We start from the raw sequence: 23,584 nt of genomic DNA, 5'->3' as shown, positions 1-23,584 counted from the left end.
TTGGGGAGGCCAAGGCAGGAGAACTGCTTGAGCTCAGGAGTTTGACTCCAGCCTGGATAACATAGCGAGACCTTGTCTCCACAAAAAATGAAAATTAGCCAGGTGTGGTGGCATATGCTTATAGTCCCATCTACTTGGGAGGCTGAAGCAGGAGGATTGCTTGAGCCCAGGAGATTAAGGCTGCAGTAGGCTATAATCTTGTCGCCGCACTCCAGCATGGGCAACAGAGCCAAACCCTACCTCAAAAATAAAATATCTCAACTGAAGGCTTTAAGAAAAAAAAAAAAAGGAAACAAAAGTACCAATAAGATGCCTGGGAGGACCAAATTGAGCTGATTCTAAAGCTCATGTGGGCTCCCCGCGCTACCCAGAGAAGGGTCCATATGACGTCGTTCTGGATTTCCATAGTAACTTAAAGGGAAACTTTCACAGTGTCTGGAACCCTCGATGTCCTGCAAATGAAGGAGGAGGATGTCCTTAGGTTCCTTGCAGCAGGAACCCAGTTAGGTGGCACCAGCTTTGACTTCCAAGTGGAAGAGTACATATATAAAAGGAAAAGTGATGGCGTCTACATCATAAATTTAAAGAGGACCTGGGAGAAGCTTCTGCTGGGAGCTCGTGCTGTTGTTGCCATCGAAAACCCTGCTGATGTCAGTGTCCTATCATCTAGGAATACTGGCCAGAGGGCCATGCTAAAGTATGCTGCTGCCTGCTGCTGGAGTCATTCCAATTGCTGGCTGCTTTACTCCTTGAACTTTCACTGACCAGATCCAATCAGGCTTTTAGGAGCTACAGCTTCTTATGGTGACTAATCCCATGGTGATCACAGCCTCTCACAGAGGCATCTTATGTTAACCTACCTACTATTGCTCTGTGTCACACAGATTTTCCTCTGTGCTATGTGGACACTACCATCTCATGCAACAACAAGGGAGCTCACTCAGTGGGGTTGATGTGGTGGATGCTGATCCAGGAAGTCCTGCATGGCACTATTTTCTGTGGGAGGTCATGCCTGATCTCTACTACGGAGTTCCTGAAGAGATTGAAAAAGGAGAGCAGGCAGCTGCTGAAAATGCTGTGACCAAGGAGGAATTTCAGGGTGAAAGGACTGCTCCAGCTCCTCAGTTTGTTGCTACTCAGCCTGAGGTTGTAGACTGGTCTGAAGATGTGCAGGTGCCCTTTGTGCCTATTTAGCACTTCCCTCCTGAAAACTGGAGTACTCAGCCTGCCACAGAAGACTGATCTATAGCTCCCCACTGCTCAGACCACTGAATTCATAGGAACAACCACTGAGTGGCCTTAAGCTGTTCTTGCACGGGCTCTTAAGCAACATGGAAATAAGGTTGATGAAAAAGAAACATTGGCCAGGTGCGGTGGTTCATGCCTGTAATCCCAGCACTTTGGGAGGCTGACGCAGGCAGATCACATAAGGTTGGGAGTTCAAGAGCAGCCTGACCAACATGGTGAAACCCTGTCTCTGAAAAAAAAAAGAAAAAGAAACATTGGTTTGGGCTTGGTGGCTCATGCCTATAATCCTAGCACTTTGGGAGGCTGAGGCAGGTGGATCACTTGAGGCTAGGAGTTGAAGACTAGCCAGGACAACATGGCGAAACCCTGCCTCTACTAAAAATACAGAAATTAGCTGCGTGTGTTGGCACACACCTGTAATCCCAGCTGCTTGGGAGTCTGAGGCATAAGAATCGCTTGAACCTGGCTGGGCTTGGTGGCTCACTCCTGTAATACCAGCACTTTGGGTGGCTGGGGTGGGCAGATCACAAGATCGGGAGATTGAGATCATCTTGGCTAACATGGTGAAACCCTGTCTCTACTAAAAATAGAAAAAATTAGCCAGGTGTGGTGGCACGTGCCTGTAGCCCCAGCTACTCAGGAGGCTGAGATAGGAGAATCGCTTGAACCTGGGAGGTAGAGGTTGCAGTGAGCCGAGATTGCAATACTGCACTCCAGCCAGGCAATAGGGCGAGAATCTGTCTAAAAAAAAAAAAAAAAAGAAAATAAACATTGGTTTCTAAAAAAAACAAAAGTCCATGTGGAAAACGAAAAGTTATGAAAAAGAAGAATGATGCAAATAATTTAATTCAATCAGATAATAAGGCATAAAGTTATAAGAATAAAAAGTTTGCTATTAATCATGAATAGACACACACCTGTTAAAGATATAAATAGACCCAAATGTGTATGGAAAGTTAATGTATATAAAAGTAGAGAAAAGGAGATTTAGCAAATGTGTTAGCACAATGATATGAATACCAGGAGGTGGGAATCATTGAGGACCATCTTGGAGGCTTTCTTCCACATGATGAGTCTATATACAGGTATTTACTACATTATTATTTCAACTTTTTTATTTTGAAATTTTTCAGAAAATAAAATTAATAAAGTTGATTGCATAAAAAGTAAATCATTTTGCATGATACAAAATATTACAGTTGGCTGGGTGCAGTGGCTCATGCCTGTAATCCCAGCACTTTGGGAGGCCGAGGAAGGCAGATCATGAGATCAGGAGTTCAAGACCAGACTGGCCAACATGGTGAAACTCCGTCTCTATGAAAAATACAAAAATTAGCTGGGCATGTTGGCTTCTGCCTGTAATCCCAGCTACTTGGGAGGCTGAGGTAGGAGAATTGCTTGAACCGGGACCCAGGAGGCAGAGGTTACAGTGAGCCAAGATCGCCAGTGCTGTACTCCATCCTGGGCTACAGAGTGAGACTCCATCTCTAAAACAACAAAACAAAACAAAATATTACAGTCACAGTACAAATGACAAACTGGGGAAGAAAGTGTGAAACAGTAAAGCAGAGCTAATTTCCACAGTATGCAAAGTATTCTTACAGATCAATAAAAACCCATCAGAAAGATGAGCAAAGACATGAGCAGACGGCATACATAAAAAATACACAGTTGGGCCGGGCACGGTGGCTCATGCCTGTAATCCTAGCACTTTGGGAGGCCGAGGTAGGTGGATTACCTGAGGTCAGGAGTTCGAGACCAGCCTGACCAACATGGAGAAACCCCGTCTCTATTTAAAAAAAAAAAAAAAAAAAGAAACAAGAAAAAAATACAAAGTTGTTGGCGAGGCCCGGTGGCTCATGCCTATAATCCCAGCACTTTGGGAAACCAAGACAGGTGGATCATAAGATCAGGAGTTTGAGACCAGCCTGGCCAATATGGTGAAACCCCATCTCTACTAAAAATACAAAAACTAGCCAAGTGTGGTGGCAGGTGCCTGTAGTCCCAGCTACTCGGGAGGCTGAGGTAGGAGAATCGCTTGAACTAGAGAAGCGAAGATTGCAGTGAGCTGAGATTGCACCACTGCACTCCAGCCTGGGCGACAGAGCGAGACTCTGTCTCGAAAAAAGAAAAAAAAGCAATAGTAATATTAAAAGCACTAGTAATTACAAGTTCTCCATTTTTTGGTACAAGCAATAGAATGATCACCTTTATTTTTTTCTCTTCCCATGACAGATTATCACCTATTTTTTGCTTATTGAAGTTTTAAGTAATGTTCTGAGTTTTGTTAGTTGTCAATTAATATACAGATTTGTGCCAGGCACAGTGGTGTGTGCTTGTAGTCCCAGCTAATTGGGAGGCTGAGCCAGGAAGATCCCTTGAGACCAGGAGTTGGAGACAACCTGGACATCATAGTGAGACACTGTCTTAAAAACAGAAATAATAAAAGTAATTTGCTTGAGACACTGTCTTAAAAAAAGAAACAATAAAACCAATTTGCTTTTATGTCTTGTACATTTATCTGGATGAATTTTGGCCTTTTTTTCCTCTTTGAATTCAATTTAATGTAAACTTTTGTTTGAATTGTTTATCTTTTCTAACAGTTACTGGCAATTCCTGTGGAAAAATCTGTTAAGCTATATAGAAGAGAAACTTGGAGTCATCAATTTGATCTTTCAGATAATTTTATCTCTCAGGTAGGTTTTATAAAGTGACACTTTCAGTGGGCTGTAAGGAGTATTTAATGCATAGTTTGCCTAAGTACAGTTGCAGTTAAATATTATTGGAATGGAAATCTCTTGGCTCTTGCATGTGGTCCACCTTCTAACTCTCATCCTTTCTTCATTTGATCAATAACTGGATACTAAATAGGGCTTTGCTAGGTCCTATCTTAACTTTCTCCTTTGTGAGATTGATTAAAAGATCTTTTAATTTATAAGAAGTCAAGTTTAACCCTTGCATAGTATTAGAACAAGTTACTCTAAAATTATCAGTAGTTAGCCTTTATTGTTAAGTGAGTTTCACTGAGACTTGTGATTATAGACTCTGAAACTTTAGAGCAAGAAGGGTTATTGGTCTATTTTCTCTTTCTCTTACACGCACACATATTTTACAGTTAAGGAAATATAAGCCTAGTAGGTCAGCAATGGCTTATTAAAGTTCACTTCACTGACTGGTTTTCTTCATTTTGATTGTGAATGCTAAGAGAATGTCTTTAATTATCTCTCTTTCTAAGATAATAACATTTTTTAGATTTTGCTTTGAAAATTGTGCCTGTGGCTGGGCACAGTGGCTCATGCCTATAATCCCAGCACTTCGGAAGCCTGAGGCAGAAGGACTGCTTGAGGCCAGGAATCCAAAACCAACTTGGGCAACAAAACAAGACTCCATTTCTAAAAAAAAAAAAAAGAATACTAAAAAATTAGCCAGGCGTGGTGGTGCATGCCTGTAGTCCTAGCTACTTGGGAGGCTGAGGCAGGAGGATCTCTTAAGAGTTGGAAATTGCTTGACCTGCATATCAAAATAAAGAAAGAAAGAAAGAAAGAAAAAAAGAGTTGGAAATGGCAGTGAGTAATGATGGTGCCACCGCACTGCAGCCTAGGTGACAGAGCAAGACCCTGACTCTAAAAATAAAATTGTGCTAGTATATTTTTTCATGATAAACAAAGTAATAGCTGGTACTGATACTTGAATATTACTGAAAAATAAGGTTAGAAAATAAGCGAACTTTGTCGTGTCATTTGTGTATCAAATATAATTAAAAATAATATAGATTAGGGATATAAAAATTTGAATATGGTTGTTTATCCTCTGAATTCTTGAAAAAAAATGAAAATTGAATTTGGTAATGAGTAGTTTGAAATTTTACAAAATCATTATTTATTAACTGTTTTTCTTTACAGACCCTCAATATAGTAACCTGGTCTCCCTGTGGGCGATATTTAGCTGCAGGTAGTATTAATGGTCTAATTATAGTTTGGAATGTGGAAACCAAAGACTGCATGGAAAGGTATGATTTAGTATATCTTCTGTCTCTTCTTTGATCGTCTGTGTTAGTTTTGTATTTGTTTTATTTTGAAACATTTCAAATCTGCCATCAGATTGTCAGAATGAAAATATAATTAAACTTATTTATAAATTATTGTCAAAAGTCATTTAATCTTTTCTATCTAAAATTTACCTAAATATATATGTACAGGTTATATATATGTTTTTCTTGACACTATTTTTAGAACCTACTTTTTAACTTTTAGGGTGAAACATGAGAAAGGTTATGCAATTTGTGGTCTGGCGTGGCATCCTGCTTGTGGTCAAATATGTTACACTGATGCAGAAGGAAATCTAGGGCTGCTAGAGAATGTCTGTGACCCCAGTGGAAAGACATCAAGCAGTAAGGTAAAAAGTAGTATGGTACAAATTTCTTCAGAGTGTTTCTGTTATCATGCGAATTTGGAAGACACCACGAACTGCCTTTCTTGGAAAATTACCTTTCTTTTTTTTTTTTTGGAGACGGAGTTTCGCTTCTGTTACCCAGGCTGGAGTGCAATGGCGCGATCTCGGCTCACCGCAACCTCCGCCTCCTGGGTTCAGGCAATTCTCCTGCCTCAGCCTCCTGACTAGCTGGGACTATAGGCACGCGCCACCATGCCCAGCTAATTTTTTGTAGTTTTTAGTAGAGACGGGGTTTCACCATGTTGACCAGGATGGTCTTGATCTCTTGACCTCGTGATCCACCCGCCTCGGCCTCCCAAAGTGCTGGGATTACAGGCGTGAGCCACCGCGCCCGGCCTGGAAAATTACCTTTCATGTTTACTATAGTAGATGCTGAGTAGTAACCTGTAGTAAAGAAAACTACTTACTTGTTCAACCTGATGTCTCCAAAGTGTATTTTACTAAGAAACTTTTTTTCTCTCCATATAATGCCTTTCCAAGGAATACCTTTCATTAAATAGTATTTTGTATCAGGTCCCAGTTTGGCCTACAGACTATTTCTACTCTGAATTAGCCTTCACTCTTAGAACTACCGGTATACCTCCTCTGCTTAGTCAAATAGCTTTACCGAACTACTTTAAAGGCACCTTGTTTTATACCATCTTGCATTTGTTCATTTTGTTCATTCTTGTTTTAAACAGGCACCTTGTCTTATACCTTCTTGCTTTTGTTCATTATTCACCCTGCGTGGCAGATGTACCTATTTATATTTTTAGTTTAGACTAGTGGTTGCAGATTGCAGACTTAATACATGGATTTATCTCTGTCCCTCCTGAAATCCCCATTAAAACGACACTAAAGGCATTTTCTTAAATGTATAATCCCATAATGTTAACGAAGACAGTTGAAGGGATGAGTATTAAAAAAATTTTGAGGCCTGGTGCAGTGGCTCATGCCTGTAATCCCTGCACTTTGGGAGGACTGTTTGAGCCCAGGAGCTTGAGATCAGCCTGAGCAATATGGTGGGACCCCACCTCTACAAAAAATAAAAATAAAACTTAGGCAAGTGTGGCGGTGTGCTTCTACTCAGGAGGCTGAGGTGGGAGGATCACTAGAGGCAGGAGGTTGAGGCTGCAGCAAGCTGTGATTGTGCTGCTGCACTCCAGCCTGGATGACAGTGAGACCTCATCTAAAAAAAAAAAAAGAAAAAGAAAAAGAAAAATTGGAGGCAAGAAAATGGATGATTGGAAACTCACTTCAGCGTCTCAAAAAGTTGAATTCTAAAATTGTAGCGTCTGGAAGCTGAGGTGCTACTCAGTTTGCCTCTCTGAATCCCCAGAGATTGAGAATTTGGTAGCACTAGGTACTTCTAAAAGTAGGGCTGACAACAGGAGAGGCGATTTAATAATCAAGTAGATTCCTTTAGTCTCAACATCTGTGTTAAAAGCTGGATACCTGCCCTCCCCCATCTTCACATGCATTCGGCAGAATGTTGGAGATTTGCTTTTTAGAAAAGGTAAAATAGAGACTGTCTTTGGTGTAGGGACACTGGTTACAGTTGAGTTGTCTTGGGTAAGGAGTAAATACTGTACTGAAAACAGAGGATTAAATGAAAGATTAGACACTTGAATGTTGAAATGACCATCTCACTTCTGCTAGGTTCCCAGAACATTGTCAGCCAGTCTTATGCTTTTCAGGCCAGAGATTGAAAAATCATCTTTGGGAAATTTGTCTAAGAGGAAATATGTAAAGAGAGAGTTTCTTAACTCCAGGAAAAAAAGTTGTAAAAGAAAGGAAAAGTGATCATAATATATACCTGTATAAAAAGATAGAAATAGTGCCAACCACTTGGGGTTATTGGGAGGATTAAATGAATTATATATAGTTAGAACAGTGTCTAGCACACTTCGTAAGTTTGGCATTATAAGTGTTGGCTGTTATTTTTATTATTCAGTCATGAATAGCATTTACATGATCATAATAACCTAAATACTGTATATTGAGAGAATCACAAAGAGGATATATCTATCTGTACTGGGAGAATTGGGATCGGAGAATAGTGTACATGCAAGTGTGGGGGTTGAGGTGGTTGTGAAAGGGCACCAGATCCTCATCGTCCATAGATGGAACCCACTTCCCAGGCCCAAGCAGTTCTCTGCCTCAGCCTCCCAAGTGGCTGGGATAACAGGTGCCCACCACTATGCCTAGCTAATTTTTTATATTTTTAGTAGAGACAGGGTTTGCCATGTTGGCTAGGCTGGTCTCAAACTCCTGACTGCAGGTGATCCACTCGCCTCGGCCTCCCAAAGGGCTAGGATTACAGACATGAGCCATCGTGCCTGGCCACCCCACTTTTTAGATAAGAAAATCCAGATAGATCAGATTAGATAGATAGATAGATAGATAGATAGAGTTATCTTCTAGAGATAAAAAATCCAAAAACATTTTTTTTTTGCTAGCTTGAGTACATAAACTTTGAGGACTATAAATAGAATGGTTAAATATCTTCTTATAGCACTTAATTTACTCATATCAAATATTTTTTGATGTATGGATTTAAAAATACTGTTTTATCTCATTTTATTAAACACCAGTTTTTAGAGCACAATTGTGTTTGCTTCCATTTAAAAGGTTTGTGAGATTTCGGGTGCGGTGGCTCACACCTATAATCCCAGCGCTTTGAGAAGCCAAGATGGATGGATCACCTGAGATCAGGAGTTCGAGAACAGCCTGGCCAACATGGTGAAACCCTGTCTTTACTGAAAATACAAAAATTAACTGGGTTTGGTGGTGCACGCCTGTAATCCCAGGTATGCAGGAGGCTGAGGCATGAGAATCACTTGAACCTGGGAGGTGGAGTTTGCAGCAAGCCGAGATCATGCCACTGCATTCCAGCCTGGGCAACAGAGTGATACTCTGTGTCCAAAAAAATTAAATATGTAAATAAATAAATGAAAATAAAAGGTTTATGATATGATACTTTTTTTTTTTTTTTGTGACAGAGGTTTGCTCTTGTCTCCCAGGCTAGAGTATAATGGTGCAATCTCGGCTCACTGCAACCTCTGCCTCCCCAGTTCAAGCTATTCTCCCGCCTCAGGCTCCCGAGTAGCTGGGAATACAGGCATGTGCCACCACACCCAGCTAATTTTGCATTTTTGGTAGAGACGGGGTTTCTCCATGTTGGTCAAGCTGGTCTCAAACTCCCAACTTCGGGTGATCTGCCCGCCTCGGCCTCCCGAAGTGCTGGGATTACAGGTGTGAGCCACTGTGCCTGGTGCAATACTTTTTAATCTGTTAATGGTGTTCTCATTAGATTTTTAGACCAAACTATGAATTTTCATTGGCTTAACATTTGTACAGTTTCTATTCATACCATAGGAGTAACTTGGGATCTTTGCAGTGTGATCTGCTTACCATTTCACTTTTTAAAGTGATCTAAAAATTTATTTATTTTGAGACAGGGCCTCACTCTGTTGCCCAGGCTGTAGTGCAGCAGTGGGATCACGGCTCACTGCAGCCTTGACCTTCCAGACTCAGGTGATCCTCCCACCTCAGCTTCCCAGGTAGCCAGCACTATAGGCACATGCCACCATGCCTGGCGAATTTTTTGTATTTTTTGTGGAGATGGGGTTTCACCATGTTGTTCAGGCTGGTCTTGAACTCTTGGGCTCAAGCAATCTACCTGCCTTAGGTTCCCAAAGTGCTGGGATTACAGGTGTGAGCCCCCAAGCCGGGACTCTATGTTGAATTTCTTTGCCTTGTTTTTCTGTTGGTTCTATCACTTTATTTTTATAAATATCAAAACACTAACTAACTGAGATAATGTAAAGAAAATGTATCTTATATAGTATCTTGTTCAAAATAAAAGTAAATAAGAGAATGTCTTAAAATATAAGAGACTTTAGGCCGGGCACGGTGGCTCAAGCCTGTAATCCCAGCACTTTGGGAGGCCGAGGCGGGTGGATCACGAGGTCAAGAGCCTGGTCAACATGGTGAAAGCCCGTCTCTACTAAAAATACAAAAAATTAGCTGGGCATGGTGGCACGTGCCTGTAATCCCAGCTACTCAGGAGGCTGAGGCAGGAGAATTGCCTGAACCCAGGAGGCAGAGGTTGCGGTGAGCCGAGATAGCGCCATTGCACTCCAGCCTGGGTAACAAGAGTGAAACTCCGTCTCAAAAAAAAAAAAAAGGAGACTTTATAGGTACTTTATCATATTAATATGACTTCTGGGGAATGGCGTCTGAGGAATAAAACCTTATTTTATGTTTTGACATATACAATATTTGTTTACATGTCAGTCCCTATCCTCCTATCCCATCCCCAGACTGGGTCTTATTGTGTAAATATAAATACAATTCTCATAAATACATTTACTAATTATTCTTGTCTGTTCAGTGAGTTTGCTATTTGGCAGAATTTACAGGTACATATTAAAAGATTACCTAGGCCGGGCGCGGTGGCTCAAGCCTGTAATCCCAGCACTTTGGGAGGCCGAGGCGGGTGGATCACGAGGTCAAGAGATCGAGACCATCCTGGTCAACATGGTGAAACCCTGTCTCTACTAAAAATACAAAAAATTAGCTGGGCATGGTGGTGCGTGCCTGTAATCCCAGCTACTCAGGAGGCTGAGGCAGGAGAATTGCCTGAACCCAGGAGGTGGAGGTTGCGGTGAGCCGAGATCGCGCCATTGCACTCCAGCCTGGGTAACAAAAGCGAAAATCCCTCTCTCAAAAAAAAAAAAAAAAAAAAAGATTACCTTTTTAGTAATTGGGTTTTTCTAAATCGTTCACTTTTACTTTCTAATTTGTATTAATTTGTTCAAGGTATCTAGCAGAGTGGAAAAGGATTACAATGATCTTTTTGATGGAGATGATACGAGTAATGCTGGTGATTTTCTAAATGACAATGCAGTCGAGATCTCTTCTTTTTCAAAAGGGATTGTGAATGATGATGAGGATGACGAAGATCTCATGATGGCTTCAGGCCGTCCTAGACAGCGAAGTCACATCCTAGAAGATGATGAAAATTCAGTTGGTAAGAACTTGAGTTTGTGCATGTGATTATCTACCCTGTTGATTAATATTTTGGGTTTTTTATTAGAACTATTAAAGTTATTATTAAATTTGTAGAATGTAGCTAAAGTAGTGCTTAGAGGAAACTTTATAGCATTAAATGTTAAAAAGGTTTCAAATCTATAATCCAAACTTCTGCTATGGCAGACTAGAAAAAGAAAATTAAACCCCAAACAAATAGAAGGAAGGAAATAATACACAGCAAAAGTCAATAAAATTGGCAACAGGAAAACTCTAGAGAAAGTCAGTGAGATCAAAAGCTGGTTCTTTGAAAAGATCCATAAGGCTGGGCATGGTGGCTCATGCCTGTAATCCCAGCACTTTGGGAGGCTGAAGTAGGCAGATCACTTGAAGTTAGGAGTTGAAGACCAGCCTGGCCAACATGGTGAAACCCTGTCTCTACAAAAATGCAAAAATTAGCTGGGTGTGGTGGTGCATGCCTATAATCCCAGCTACTCAGGAGACTGAGGGAGGAGACTCACTTGAACTCAGGAAGTGGAGATTGCAGTGAGCTAAGATTACGCCACTGTACTCCAGCCTGGACAACAGAGCAAGACTTCATCTCAAAAGAAAAGAAAAGATCAATAAAATTGATAAATATCTATCGTGATGAAGACAGAGAAGACACAAATCGCTAAATAGAGAATGAAAGAGGGGTGGTCATCACTATAGATCCGTAGACTTGTGTCACCAGCCACATGTAGTTGTTGAGCACTTGGCTAGTTCAAATTGAGATATGTTATGAGTGCAACCAGATTTTATTTTTGAGGCGGAGTCTCATTCTGTTGCCAAGGCTGGAGTGCAGTGGTGTGATTTTGGCTCACTGCAACCTCTTTCTCCTGGATTCAAGCGATTCTCATGCCTCAGCCTCCTGAGTAGCTGGGATTACAGGCACCCACCACCATGCCCAGCTAATTTTTGTATTTTTAGTAGAGATGGGGTTTCACCATAGAGTGCAACCAGATTTTGAAGACAATATGAAAAAAAGAATGTAAAAATCTTGGAACATTTTTAATATTCAGTACATGTTGAAATGATAATATGTGTTTTAAATGCACTGTATTATTAAAATTATGGGTGTTTCTTTTTACTTTTTAAAAATAGCTATTAGAAAATTTAAAATTATAACTGTAACTCAACGTTATATGTCTGTATGACAGTGCTACTATTGATATCAAAGGGATAATGGCAATATTATGAATAACTTTGTGCCCATAAATTTAACAACTTAAATGAAATAGACAAATTCTCTGAAAGACGCAAACTACCACACTAACTCAAGAAATAATAGATAACCTGAATAGTATTGTAAATTTTGAAACTTAGAAATTGAGATTGTAATTTAAAATCTTCAAATGAAGTACCTATTTTAACAACTTACATGCTAAAATAATGCTTGAATATTATCAGGTAAAATGCAAATGTGCAGTGCTACGTTGTGCGGTTTAAAGTCTTAAAGAGGTTATGGAACAGCAGTCCTCAAATGTTTTGGTCTCAGTAGGGTTTATACTCTAAAAAATTTTGAGGACCCTTCAGAGAGCATTTATTTATACAGAGTTAGGTCTGTTGTCATTTATGTATTAGAAATTAAAATTCAGGGCCGGGCGCAGTGGCTCAAGCCTGTAATCCCAGCACTTTGGGAGGCCGAGGCGGGTGGATCACGAGGTCAAGAGATCGAGACCATCCTGGTCAACATGGTGAAACCCGGTCTCTACTAAAAATACAAAAAAAAATTAGCTGGGCATGGTGGTGCGTGCCTGTAATCCCAGCTACTCAGGAGGCTGAGGCAGGAGAATTGCCTGAACCCGGGAGGCGGAGGTTGCGGTGAGCCAAGATCGCGCCATTGCACTCCAGCCTGGGTAACATGAGTGAAACTCCGTCTCAAAAAAAAAAAAAAAAAAAGAAATTAAAATTCAGAAATCTAAAAATAATTAAATTAAAAATTAATAAAAATAAACATGTAAACATGAATAATAATTTTTTATTAAAAACAAAAAATAAAAGAGTGGCATTGCAATCTTTGTAATGTCTGTCATACAGGACAGCTGGATTCTCTTATCTACTTCTGGATTAAGTCTATTGCCATATATTGTTTTTGTTTTTGTTTTTTGTTTTTTTGAGATGGAGTTTCGCTCTTGTTACCCAGGCTGGAGTGCAGTGGTGTGATGTTGGCTCACCACAACCTCCACCTCCTGGGTTAAAGCAATTCTCCTGCCTCAGCCTCCCGAGTAGCTGGGACTACAGGTGTGCGCCACCATACCCAGCTAGTTTTTGTATTTTTCATAGAGATGGGACTTCACCATGTTGACCAGGATGGTCTCGATCTCTTGACCTCGTGATCCACCCACCTCGGCCTCCCAAAGTGTTGGAATTATAGATGTGAGCCACCATGCCTGGCCTGTTTTTGTTTGAAGTATATGAAGAAAATTTGGCCTCACGTAAATATGGAATTTGAAAAGGGAGAAGTATTTTAAGAAATCTTTTAGTAGCACATTCTGTTAATTGTGGATATTCTTTGATGTTGCACCAAGACTCAGAAGGTGATCATTTCCTAAAGATTACTTGCAATGTGTAATCTGAAAACTTCAATGAACTCTTACGACTCTATTATGTTAAAAATTCGTTGGTTTGGCTGGGAATGGTGGCTCACACCTGTAATGTCAGCACTTTGTGAGGCCCAGGCAGGAGGATTGCTTGAGGCCAGGAGTTCAAGACCAGCCAGGGCAACATAGTGAGGCTTCCTCTCTGCAAAAAAATTTAAAATTACCCAGGTGTGGTGGTATGTGCCTATAGTCCCACCTACTTGGGAGGCTGAGGTGGGAGGATCTCTTGAGCCTGAGAGATTGAGGCTGCAGTGAGCCATGATTACAACAGTGCATTCCATGTGGGGCAACAGAGCAAGACCCTGTTTCAGAAAAAAACAAAACAGAACCAAAAAATTCAGTGGTCTGACTTGAACATTGAATGGATTTTTAAAAATCATGTTTAGTCTTGTAACATATGAATTGATAATATTGGTTCACTGAAGTTTATGGATCTTCCTTATATTGGCACTTTTTATTGTTTAATATAAATTATATTGGCTTTTGTTGTTTTTAATTTATTAATTTTTGTTTGTTTTTAGAGATAGCGTCCTTCTCTGTCACCTAGGCTGGAGTGCAGTGGTATGATCATACCTCACTGTAACTTTGAACTCCTGGGTTCAAGCAGCTCTCCCACTTGGCCTTCCTAGTAGCTAGGACTACAGATGCATGCCACCATGCCCATCTAATTTTTTATTTTTTATAGAGGTGCAATCTTGCTTTGTTGCCCAGGCTGGTCTTGAACTCCTGGCCTCAAGCAATCTTCCCTCCCCGGCCTCCCAAAGTGCTGGAATTACAAGCGTGAGTCACAGGACCTGGCCATAAATTATGTCTACTAGTATTGATACCAATCTTATCAGCAGTTTCTAAATATTAGAAAGTTTTGAAGCTCATAATGGCAAATAGAAGCTTTCCAATATCTTAATTTTCACTTGAAAGCTCAAATTTTATCATTGGCAACAAATTCTGCCAGTTATTTTTCTTAATTGACAGGCTTACTTCATTCATTTCCAAGAAAATGTTTGCCAAAGATCCAATTCTGCCTAACCATAGTTTATCTGGCATTTGTTTTTTATGTAAAAGGAGTGTTCTGTGAAAAAAAATCAGTTAGTTCAGCTTACAACTCAAACAATTGTCTAAGTGCTTTTTTTCAAGACAACCATCACTTCTCATTTTAGCATACAGAACGTTTTAGAAAAAATCTGTGTGAGTGTCAAGATTTAATAAAATTAATATTTTTACTACAAGTGAGTAGTGGTTAACAATGCATCAAGTACTAATACAGTCTGGTGCCGCTGCCTTGATTTGTGCCAAGGCACCAGGAGTTTTACCCACCATTGCTTTTGCTCCATCACTGCATCTCTTTAACATAGTGAAAGAGGCAAATAGCATGTCAGTGTCATTGAATATGAATGAAAAAGTTACTAGATTCCGTAATGCTTTCCTTTTTCCAAATCGTTTGTATTTATGATTCCCTTAATTATAATCTTTTGTATTGTAGATATTTCAATGCTAAAAACTGGTTCTAATCTTCTCAAAGAGGAGGAGGAAGATGATCAGGAAGGAGGCATTCACAATCTACCACTTGTAACATCCCAAAGGCCATTTTATGATGGACCCATGCCAACTCCCCAGCAAAAGCCATTTCAGTCAGGTTCTACACCCTTGCATCTCACTCACAGATTCATGGTAAGCTTTGGATCTACACTTAACTTCTAAGTAGGTTTTCAGCATTTTTTTCTCACTATAGTTAATTTTGTTGGATAAAACCTATTTTTTAAAACTTTGATTAAGTACCTTGGCGCACTGGTTGACTATAGTTTTGTGGTTGGTTTATTTTATCATTAACTCACAGTTTTAATCTCATTTCAACCTTATTGAAAATGACATTAAATAAAATTCTTCTTTGCAAAATGACATTAAATGAACATAAGTACATATTATTATCTTGCAGTATTTCTTGGCAACACTTTCAAACCTTATTTTTTATATTCATTTTTAATTAGAAGATTATACTGATTCCAAAACACTAATAAGGAGGTGTTTTCTTAGAAGGCAACTACTAGTATAATATATTAGAAGGTGGAAAGTACTATGGAGGAAAAAAATCTTCCCCTTTTCCTCACCCCAGCACCCATTGGAATGTAAGCTACACAGAATAAAGATTTTTTATTTGTTTACTGATACATTCTTAGGATTTGGAACAAGGTATGATATAGTACACATTAAATACATATTTCATGAATAGATAAATGAATATATCAGCTTTTGCCTTAAGTTTGAGGTCTTAAAAAGTTTGGTATTTCTATGTTGGTTATATGACGTTTTCTACTCTGAAGATTTTGCCTTTTAAAAAGTATAGGCCTGATATTTATGCAGCCAACAAACATGAAAAAAAAAAGCTCATTATCATTGGTCATTAGAGAAATGCAAATCAAAATCACAGTGAGATACCATCTCATGTCAGTTAGAATGGCGATCATTAAAAAATCAGGAAACAACAGATGCTGGAGAGGATGTGGAGAAATAGAAAGGCTTTTACACTGTTGTTGGGAGTGTAAATTAGTTCAACCATTGTGGAAGACTGTGGTAATTCCTTAAGGATTTAGAACTAGAAATATCATTTTACCCATCAGTCCCATTACTGGGTATATACCCAGAGGATTGTAAACCATTCTACTATAAAGACACATGTACACATATGTTTATTGCAGTACTGTTCACAGTAGCAAAGACTTGGAACCAACCCAAATGCCTATTAATAATAAACTGGATAAAGAAAATGTGGCACATACATGCCATGGAATACTATGCAGCCATAAAAGTGGATGAGTTCTGTCCTTTGCAGGGTCATGGGTGAATCTGGAAACCATCATTCTCAGCAAACTAACACAGGAACAGAAAACCAAACACTACATGTTCTCAATGATAAGTGGAAGTTGAACAATGAGAACAAAGGGAGGGGAACATCACACACCAGGGCCTGTGAGGAGGTGGGGGGCTAGAGGAGGGATAGCATTAGAAATAACCTAATGTAGGTTGATGGATTGATGGGTGCAGCAGATCACCATGACACATGTATACCTATGTAACAAACCTGCATATTCTGTACATGTATCCCAGAACTTAAGTATAGGCCTGGCATAAATTTTTATGTAAAGTTTAAGGGTGATGATTAATAATAATAAAAGTTTTTATTTCCATCAATAGTCATAAAGTTATAGATCTTAATTTTTTATGTGTCAATATTTTATTTATAGTTACTCTAAATAAAATATTGGCACTAATTTTATTAGAAACTTTAGGGCCTAGTGTGAGCCTATCATGGACATCACTGGAAGATAAATTTTCCAAGTGATATAAATTTATATTGACTAGGCCAGGCTCAGTGGCTCACACTTATAATCCCAGCACTTTGGGAGGCCGAGGTGGGAGGATCATTTGAGGTCAGGAGTTGGAGACTAGCCTGGCCAACATGGTAAAACACCACATCTCTACTAAAAAAAAAATAAAAAAGTTAGCTGGGCATGGTGGCAAATACCTGTAACCCCAGCTACACAGGAGGCTGAGGCAGGAGAATTGCTTGAGCCCAGGAGGCAGAGGTTACAGTGAACCAAGATCATGCCACTGCACTCCAGCCTGGGTGACAGAGCGAGACTCTATCTCCAAAAAAGAAAAATTGTGTTTCCTTAGTGTGTGTGTGTGTGTGTGTGTGTGTGTGTGTATTTTATTTTGTTTTATTTGAGACAGAGTCTTGCTCTGTCCCCAGGCTGGAATGTAATGGCATGGTCTCAGCTCACCACAGCCTCAGTCCCTCCGTGTTCAAGCAGTTCTTCTGCCTCAGCCTCCCAAGTAGCTGGGACTACAGTTGCTCACCATCAGACCAGGCTAATTTTTCTATTTTTAGTAGAGATAGGGTTTCACCATGTTGGCCAGGATGGTCTCCATCTCTTGACCTCGTGATGTGCCCACCCCGGCCTCCCAAAGTGTGGGGATTACAGGTGTGAGCCACCACACCTGGCCAAAATGTATATATTTATTCTATCATAAAATAACTACTTAGAACAGGAAAAAAGTCTGTTGTTATTTGCATTCATATTTGTAAGAAAACTCAATTTTTGAAATGTTTCTTTTGAGAAATTTAATTGTTTGGTTGTTCAAAGGCCAACTGTAATATAATTTTAAAGTAACAGTCATGTAATTTATTTTTATTATTAGAACTCCATTTGCTAATTAATAAGTATATATGTATCTTCTCATAAAGAAAATAATAAGTAATTGTATCTCTGGTTTTACAACTTCTGTCAGAAACTCTTTAGAGATAGTTGAGATGTGGTAGCTCCCAAAACTTAAATCCTACTACAGATTGAATTATAATATGTGTTAATTTGTACTACTGTGGCCTTCTGATTCTAGGAATGTTGGTCTTTCTCAGACTTATATTTAATCTTACCTGTTTTGTAGGTGTGGAACTCTATTGGAATTATTCGCTGCTATAATGATGAGCAAGACAATGCCATAGATGTGGAGTTCCATGATACCTCCATACACCATGCAACACACTTATCAAACACTTTGAATTATACAATAGCAGATCTTTCCCACGAAGCTATTTTGTTGGCATGTGAAAGCACTGATGAGCTAGCAAGGTAAACTCAAGATTATTTGGAAGAATTTGGTATGGTTAAACTGTTTGATACAGTTGTTGAAATTAAAGACAAAAAGTTAACAAAACAAAATTTATTTTTTGTAGTCTGAAATTTCAGAAAGGAGAGTTTGGTACAAACACCAGCACATCCAAAATATCTCAGAACATATGTCTGTTTTTGCCCTAATGGTTCCCTCATTACATGCTCTAACTATGTAGCAAAATGACATGACATGATTAATAATGCAAGAGAGATGGGTTTTTTTTTTACATTATTAAGTGTTTTTTATTACTATTATAAGAGTAATGTATGTTCACTATAAAGAAAAAAAAAAAGTATACAATATAGAAGTTTCAGAAAATGAAAACTCCTCCCAGAATTCTACTCTCACATATAACTATTAACAATTTGATATATATCCTTCCAGATTTATTTCTATGAGAACCTCCCTTATTTTAATTTACTTCATTTATTTATTCATTTATTTTTATTTTATTTATTTTTTTGAGACGGAGTCTTGCTCTGTCACCCAGGCTGGAGTGCAATGGCATTATCTTGGCTCACTGCAACCTCCGCCTCCTGGGTTCAAGCAATTCTCTTGCCTCAGCCACTTAAGTAGCTGGGATTACAGGCATGTGCCACCACACCTGGCTAATTTTTGTATTTTTGGTAAAGACGGGATTTTACCATGTTGGTCAGGCTGGTCTCGAACTCCTGACCTCAGGTGATCGATCTGCCTCGACCTCCCAAAGTACTGGGATTACAGGCATGAGCCACCACATCAAGCCTAATTTATTTTATTGGGATGTAATTTATTTACAATAAAATGTACCGGATTTATGAATTGACAAAGATATACAATATACACAGATAACTACTACCACAATCAAAATATAGAATGTTCTTTATCACTCCGGGCGCGGTGGCTCAAGCCTGTAATCCCAGCACTTTGGGAGGCCGAGGTGGGTGGATCACGAGGTCAAGAGATCGAGACCATCCTGGTTAACATGGTGAAACCCCGTCTCTACTAAAAATATAAAAAATCAGCTGGGCATGGTGGCGCGTGCCTGTAATCCTAGCTACTCAGGAGGCTGAGGCAGGGGAATTGCCTGAACCCAGGAGGCGGAGGTTGCGGTGAGCCGAGATAGCGCCATTGCACTCCAGCCTGGGTAACAAGAGCGAAACTCCGTCTCAAAAAAAAAAAAAAAAAAAAAAAAGAACGTTCTTTATCATCTGAAAATGTTTTCTTATACCCCTTTGCAGTTAATTCAACCCTAGCTTTGGTCAACTAAGTGTAAATTTTTGTCACTATGGATTAGATTTAAAATCTCTCTTTGAGGCCAGGTGTGGTGGCTCACATCTATAATCCCAGCACTTTGGGAGGCCAAGGCAGGCCAATCATGAGGTCAAGAGATTGAGACCATCCTGGCCAACATGGTAAAGCCCTATCTCTATTAAAAATACAAAAATTATCTGGACATGGTAGCATGCGCCTGTAGTCCCAGCTACATGGGTGGCTGAGGCAGGAGAATCGCTTGAACTTGGGAGGTGGAGGTTGCAGCGAGCTGAAATCGTGCCACTGTACTCCAGCTTGGTGACAGTGAAACTCTGTCTCAAAAAAAAAAAAAAAAAAAACTTTTTGAAAATGCGGGAAAAAAATTGGAAAAACAAACCAAAAAATGTACTAGTCACCAATTTGCTTTTTCTACTTAATGTTCTTTTGGATTTTACATGTTTTGATTAGTAGGTAAGTAAATAAATAGGTAGACAGATGTTGACAAAAAAATTATGATGGAAAAGCAATGGGTGGTGGCAAATGCTTGTTTTTTAAAAGAAAATATTTTTTCAGGTTTTTGTTATTGCAAAATGTTTTTTTTTTTTTAAGAAAAGAAAATTTTTTTAGCTTTTTGTAAATCACAAGGTTGTCCTCTCTTGATCTCTTCTTCAGCTGGTCATAGTACTGATAAACTTCATGAATTTTACTATCTTCTATGTGACTTGAAATTTGTATCCTTTGGGGCTGCGTGTGGTGGCTTACGCCTATAATCCCAGCACATTGGGAGGCTGAGGCCAGAGGGTCACCTGAGGTCAGGAATTTGAGACCCAGCCTGACCAACATGGCAAAACTCTGACTCTACTAAAAATATAGCACCCACCTTTAGTCCCAGCTACTCAGGTGGCTAAGGCAAGAGACAGGAGAATTGCTTGAACCTGGGAGGTGGAGGTTGCAGTGAGCAGAGATCATGCCACTGCACTCCAGCCTGGGTGACAGAGCGAAACTCCATCTTAAAAAAAAAAAAAAAATTTGTATTTAATAATAATAATTTATATATATATGTATGTGCAAAAAAAGACTAGAAAGATATCAAGCAGTGGTTAGTAATCTCATTGGTGGTATATTTTTTTCCTTTTTCTTGTTTTAGTCTTCCATATCCACTTTATTTTTGTAGTGAGAGAACTGTTGCTTAACATTTTGATGCTTTTTCCTCTTTTAAAACTTGTGTTTTTATATACATTTATAATACAAAATCACACTTGATAGATTTTACGTTTTTTTAATTTAACATTACATTGTGAGCCTTTTCCTGTATATTTAAATATCCTGCAAAATATGACTATTAATGGTTTTAGTATAGTTCATTTTAAGGATACTTCATAATTACTTTTTTTTTTTTTTTTTGAGATAGAGTTTCACTCTTGTTGCCCAGGCTGGAGCGCAATGGTGTGATCTGAGCTCACCACAACATCCACCTCCTGAGTTCAAGCGATTCTCCTGCCTCAGCTTCCCGAGTAGTTGAGATTACAGGCATGTGCCACTATGCCCAGCCAATTTTGTATTTTTAGTAGAGACGGGGTTTCTCCATGTTGATCAGGCTAGTCTCGAACTCCTGACCTCAGGTGATCTGCCTGCCTCAGCCTCCCAAAGTGTTGGAATACAGGCATGAGCCACCATGCCCATAATTACTTTTTTAAAGCAATTTCTTATACTAGTGTATAATAGAAAGTAAACTATTTGGTTTTTTGTTGAATATCATGATTACTTATATATGTGTGTGTGTGTGTGTGTGTGTGTGTGTGTGTGTGTGTGTGTGTGTGTATAAATATTATATAACGTTTGATTGTTTCTATATTGCTTTAATTTTTAGCAAGCTTCACTGCCTGCACTTTAGTTCTTGGGATTCGAGCAAAGAGTGGATGATAGACATGCCTCAGAATGAGGATATTGAAGCCATATGTGTCGGTCAGGGATGGACTGCTGCTGCTACTAGTGCCCTGCTTCTTCGATTGTTTACTATTGGAGGGGTTCAAAAAGAGATATTCAGCCTTGCTGGGCCTGTGGTGTCGATGGCAGGACATGGAGAACAGCTTTTCATTGTTTATCACAGAGGTAGATTTTTTTCAGTCTTTTATAATTTTACTATGACCTGAAGTAAAATGGAAATTACTAGAGCTTTTTTGCTACTCTTTTTGTCTTGGATTATATACTTCATCTTGAATTAGTGTAATCTTTAAATGTAGAGAATTTTGTTGTGTTCACTATTAGCAATAAAAATGAAAATGTTTTATTAATAGAGCTATATTACAGAGACAATTCCAAGATGGAATTTGGTTGATTCCTTCCATGTCTAAATCTTATCAGTTGGTAAGCACAACCAGAGAACTTTTCAGAGTTGAAATTCCACAAAAATACCTTCTAGTAGGAAGCACCAAAATAACTCTGAATGTGACTTTTTAAAAGTTGCTGGCTACTTTTCCTCCCCTCATGTCTTTCTTCAGTCCCCATTTCTCTGCTGACTGGTCTTATCAAGGTAACTGATAATCTCTGTGCTTTTTAAAAAAATAATTTCTTTGAAAATTCTTCTCTTGATTTCTGTGACTTCACTCTTTAAATATTGTTCCTCACTGGCAACTCCCTTTTTACTTTTTTCTTGGCTCTACCTTTTAGCTGGAGTGTAGCCCCTTTTTCTCTACTACTCTATAGGTCAGGGTCTTTCAGTCTTTTTGCCTGCTTTGCCACAGTATGAAACAGATTCTGGGCCAGGCACGGTGGCTCACGCCTGTAATCCCAGCACTTTGGGAGGCCAAGATGGGTGGATCACAAGGTTAGGAGATCAAGACCATCCTGGCTAACACGGTGAAACCCCGTCTCTACTAGAAATACAAAAAAATTGCCAGGCGTGGTGGCATGCGCCTGTAGTTCCAGCCTCTCGGGAGGCTGAGGCAGGAGAAGCGCTTGAACCTAGGAGGTGGAGGTTGCAGTAAGCCAAGATTGCACCACTGCACTGCAGCCTGGGTGACAGAGCGAGACTTCATTTCGGAAGAAAAAAATAGATTCTGGACCAGGCATGGTGGCTCACATCTATAATCCCAGCACTTTGTGGGGTTGAGGCGGGAGGGTTGCTTGAGCCCAGGAGTTCAAGACCAGGCTGGATGACAATAGCAAGCGCCTGTTTCTATTTAAAAAAGAAAAAAGAAGAAAATAAATATATTCTGTATTACTGTTCTGTAAATATCTGCAAATGTATCAAAAAAGTCCCATGGACAATATTTACTATTTGATTTCAGTTTTAAATTTTTTTTATTTAATTTTTTAAAATGCTAGTTGCAACTTTAGATTGATTCCATGACTCATAGGTCAAAATATGCAGTTTGAGAAACCACTCTGGGAATTTTATCAAAATCCATGGTTTTAAGTACATTTCAGTGTCTATGACTTTCAAGCCTACCCTCTCCTTGTATCTCCAGACTTACATATCCAGTTGCCTACTCAAAATCTATTTAGAGTTTGGACAGACATTTCAGACTTAATTTGCTCACAATAAAAACTTGATTTTTTTCCTTCCAAACTTGCTTCTTACATAGTTTCTCCATCTTAGTAAATGGCCTACTAGCAATCTAGTGGCTGAAGCCAAAAATCTAAAAATTATCCTTGATTCTTCTCTTTCCCTTTCCCCTGAATCAATTCCAACAGTAAAATTATATCATCATGTCAATTCTATGGAATAACACATTCTAAATTTGTCTCTCTTCATTTATTCTGCTAATATCCCGTACAACCTAGATGTCATCTCTTGGACTGTCATAGTAGCCTCCTAAATAGTCTTTTAGCTTCAGTTCTTGCCGTTTAAGGTCCATCCTCCACACAGCAGTCTAGATGATCTTTTAAAAACATAGATCAGCCAGGTGCAGTGGCTCACCCCTATAATCCCAACACTTTGGGAGGTTGAAGTGGGCGGATCACAAGGTCAGGAGATCAAGACCATCCTGGCTAACATGGTGAAAACCCGTCTCTACTAAAACCAAAAAAAAAAAAAGCCAGGCCTGGTGGCATGCACCTGTAGTCCCAGTTACTCAGGAGGCTGAGGCAAGAGAATCGCATGAACCTGGCAAGTGGAGGTGGCAGTGAGCTGAGATTGCATCACTGCACTCCAGCCTAGGCCACAGAGCGAGACTTCGTCTCAGAAAAACAAAACATAGATCATGCCCCTCTTCTCAAATCTCTCTGACTTTACTTCACTTTTCGAATAAAAATCAAACTTCTAATAGCTGTCAAGGTGATCTCCTAATCCTGCATAATCTGACCTTTGCCTGCCTCTTTAA

At 39.4% G+C, this 23,584-nt stretch overlaps 1 protein-coding gene across 3 annotated transcripts in view; it reads left to right on the top strand.

Annotated features, from left to right (window-relative positions):
* The window catches only part of WDHD1 (WD repeat and HMG-box DNA binding protein 1), an 83,465-nt gene that overhangs the window by 22,293 nt on the left and 37,588 nt on the right, over positions 1 to 23,584 (top strand). For all 3 annotated transcript variants that reach the window (XM_032251125.1, XM_032251124.1, XM_032251122.1), the window contains exons 8-14: positions 3,852 to 3,944; positions 5,151 to 5,257; positions 5,502 to 5,643; positions 10,504 to 10,714; positions 14,836 to 15,023; positions 17,799 to 17,983; positions 21,130 to 21,371. In XM_032251125.1, the coding sequence (XP_032107016.1) occupies positions 3,852 to 3,944; positions 5,151 to 5,257; positions 5,502 to 5,643; positions 10,504 to 10,714; positions 14,836 to 15,023; positions 17,799 to 17,983; positions 21,130 to 21,371 (1,168 nt within the window). The remainder of the gene's footprint in view (positions 1 to 3,851; positions 3,945 to 5,150; positions 5,258 to 5,501; positions 5,644 to 10,503; positions 10,715 to 14,835; positions 15,024 to 17,798; positions 17,984 to 21,129; positions 21,372 to 23,584) is intronic.

This window comes from Sapajus apella, unplaced genomic scaffold (assembly GCF_009761245.1).
Source record: "Sapajus apella isolate SASKATOON/1434 unplaced genomic scaffold, GSC_monkey_1.0 scaffold74, whole genome shotgun sequence".
Lineage (NCBI taxonomy): Eukaryota > Metazoa > Chordata > Mammalia > Primates > Cebidae > Sapajus > Sapajus apella.
This window is presented reverse-complemented; position numbering and strand designations above follow the sequence as displayed.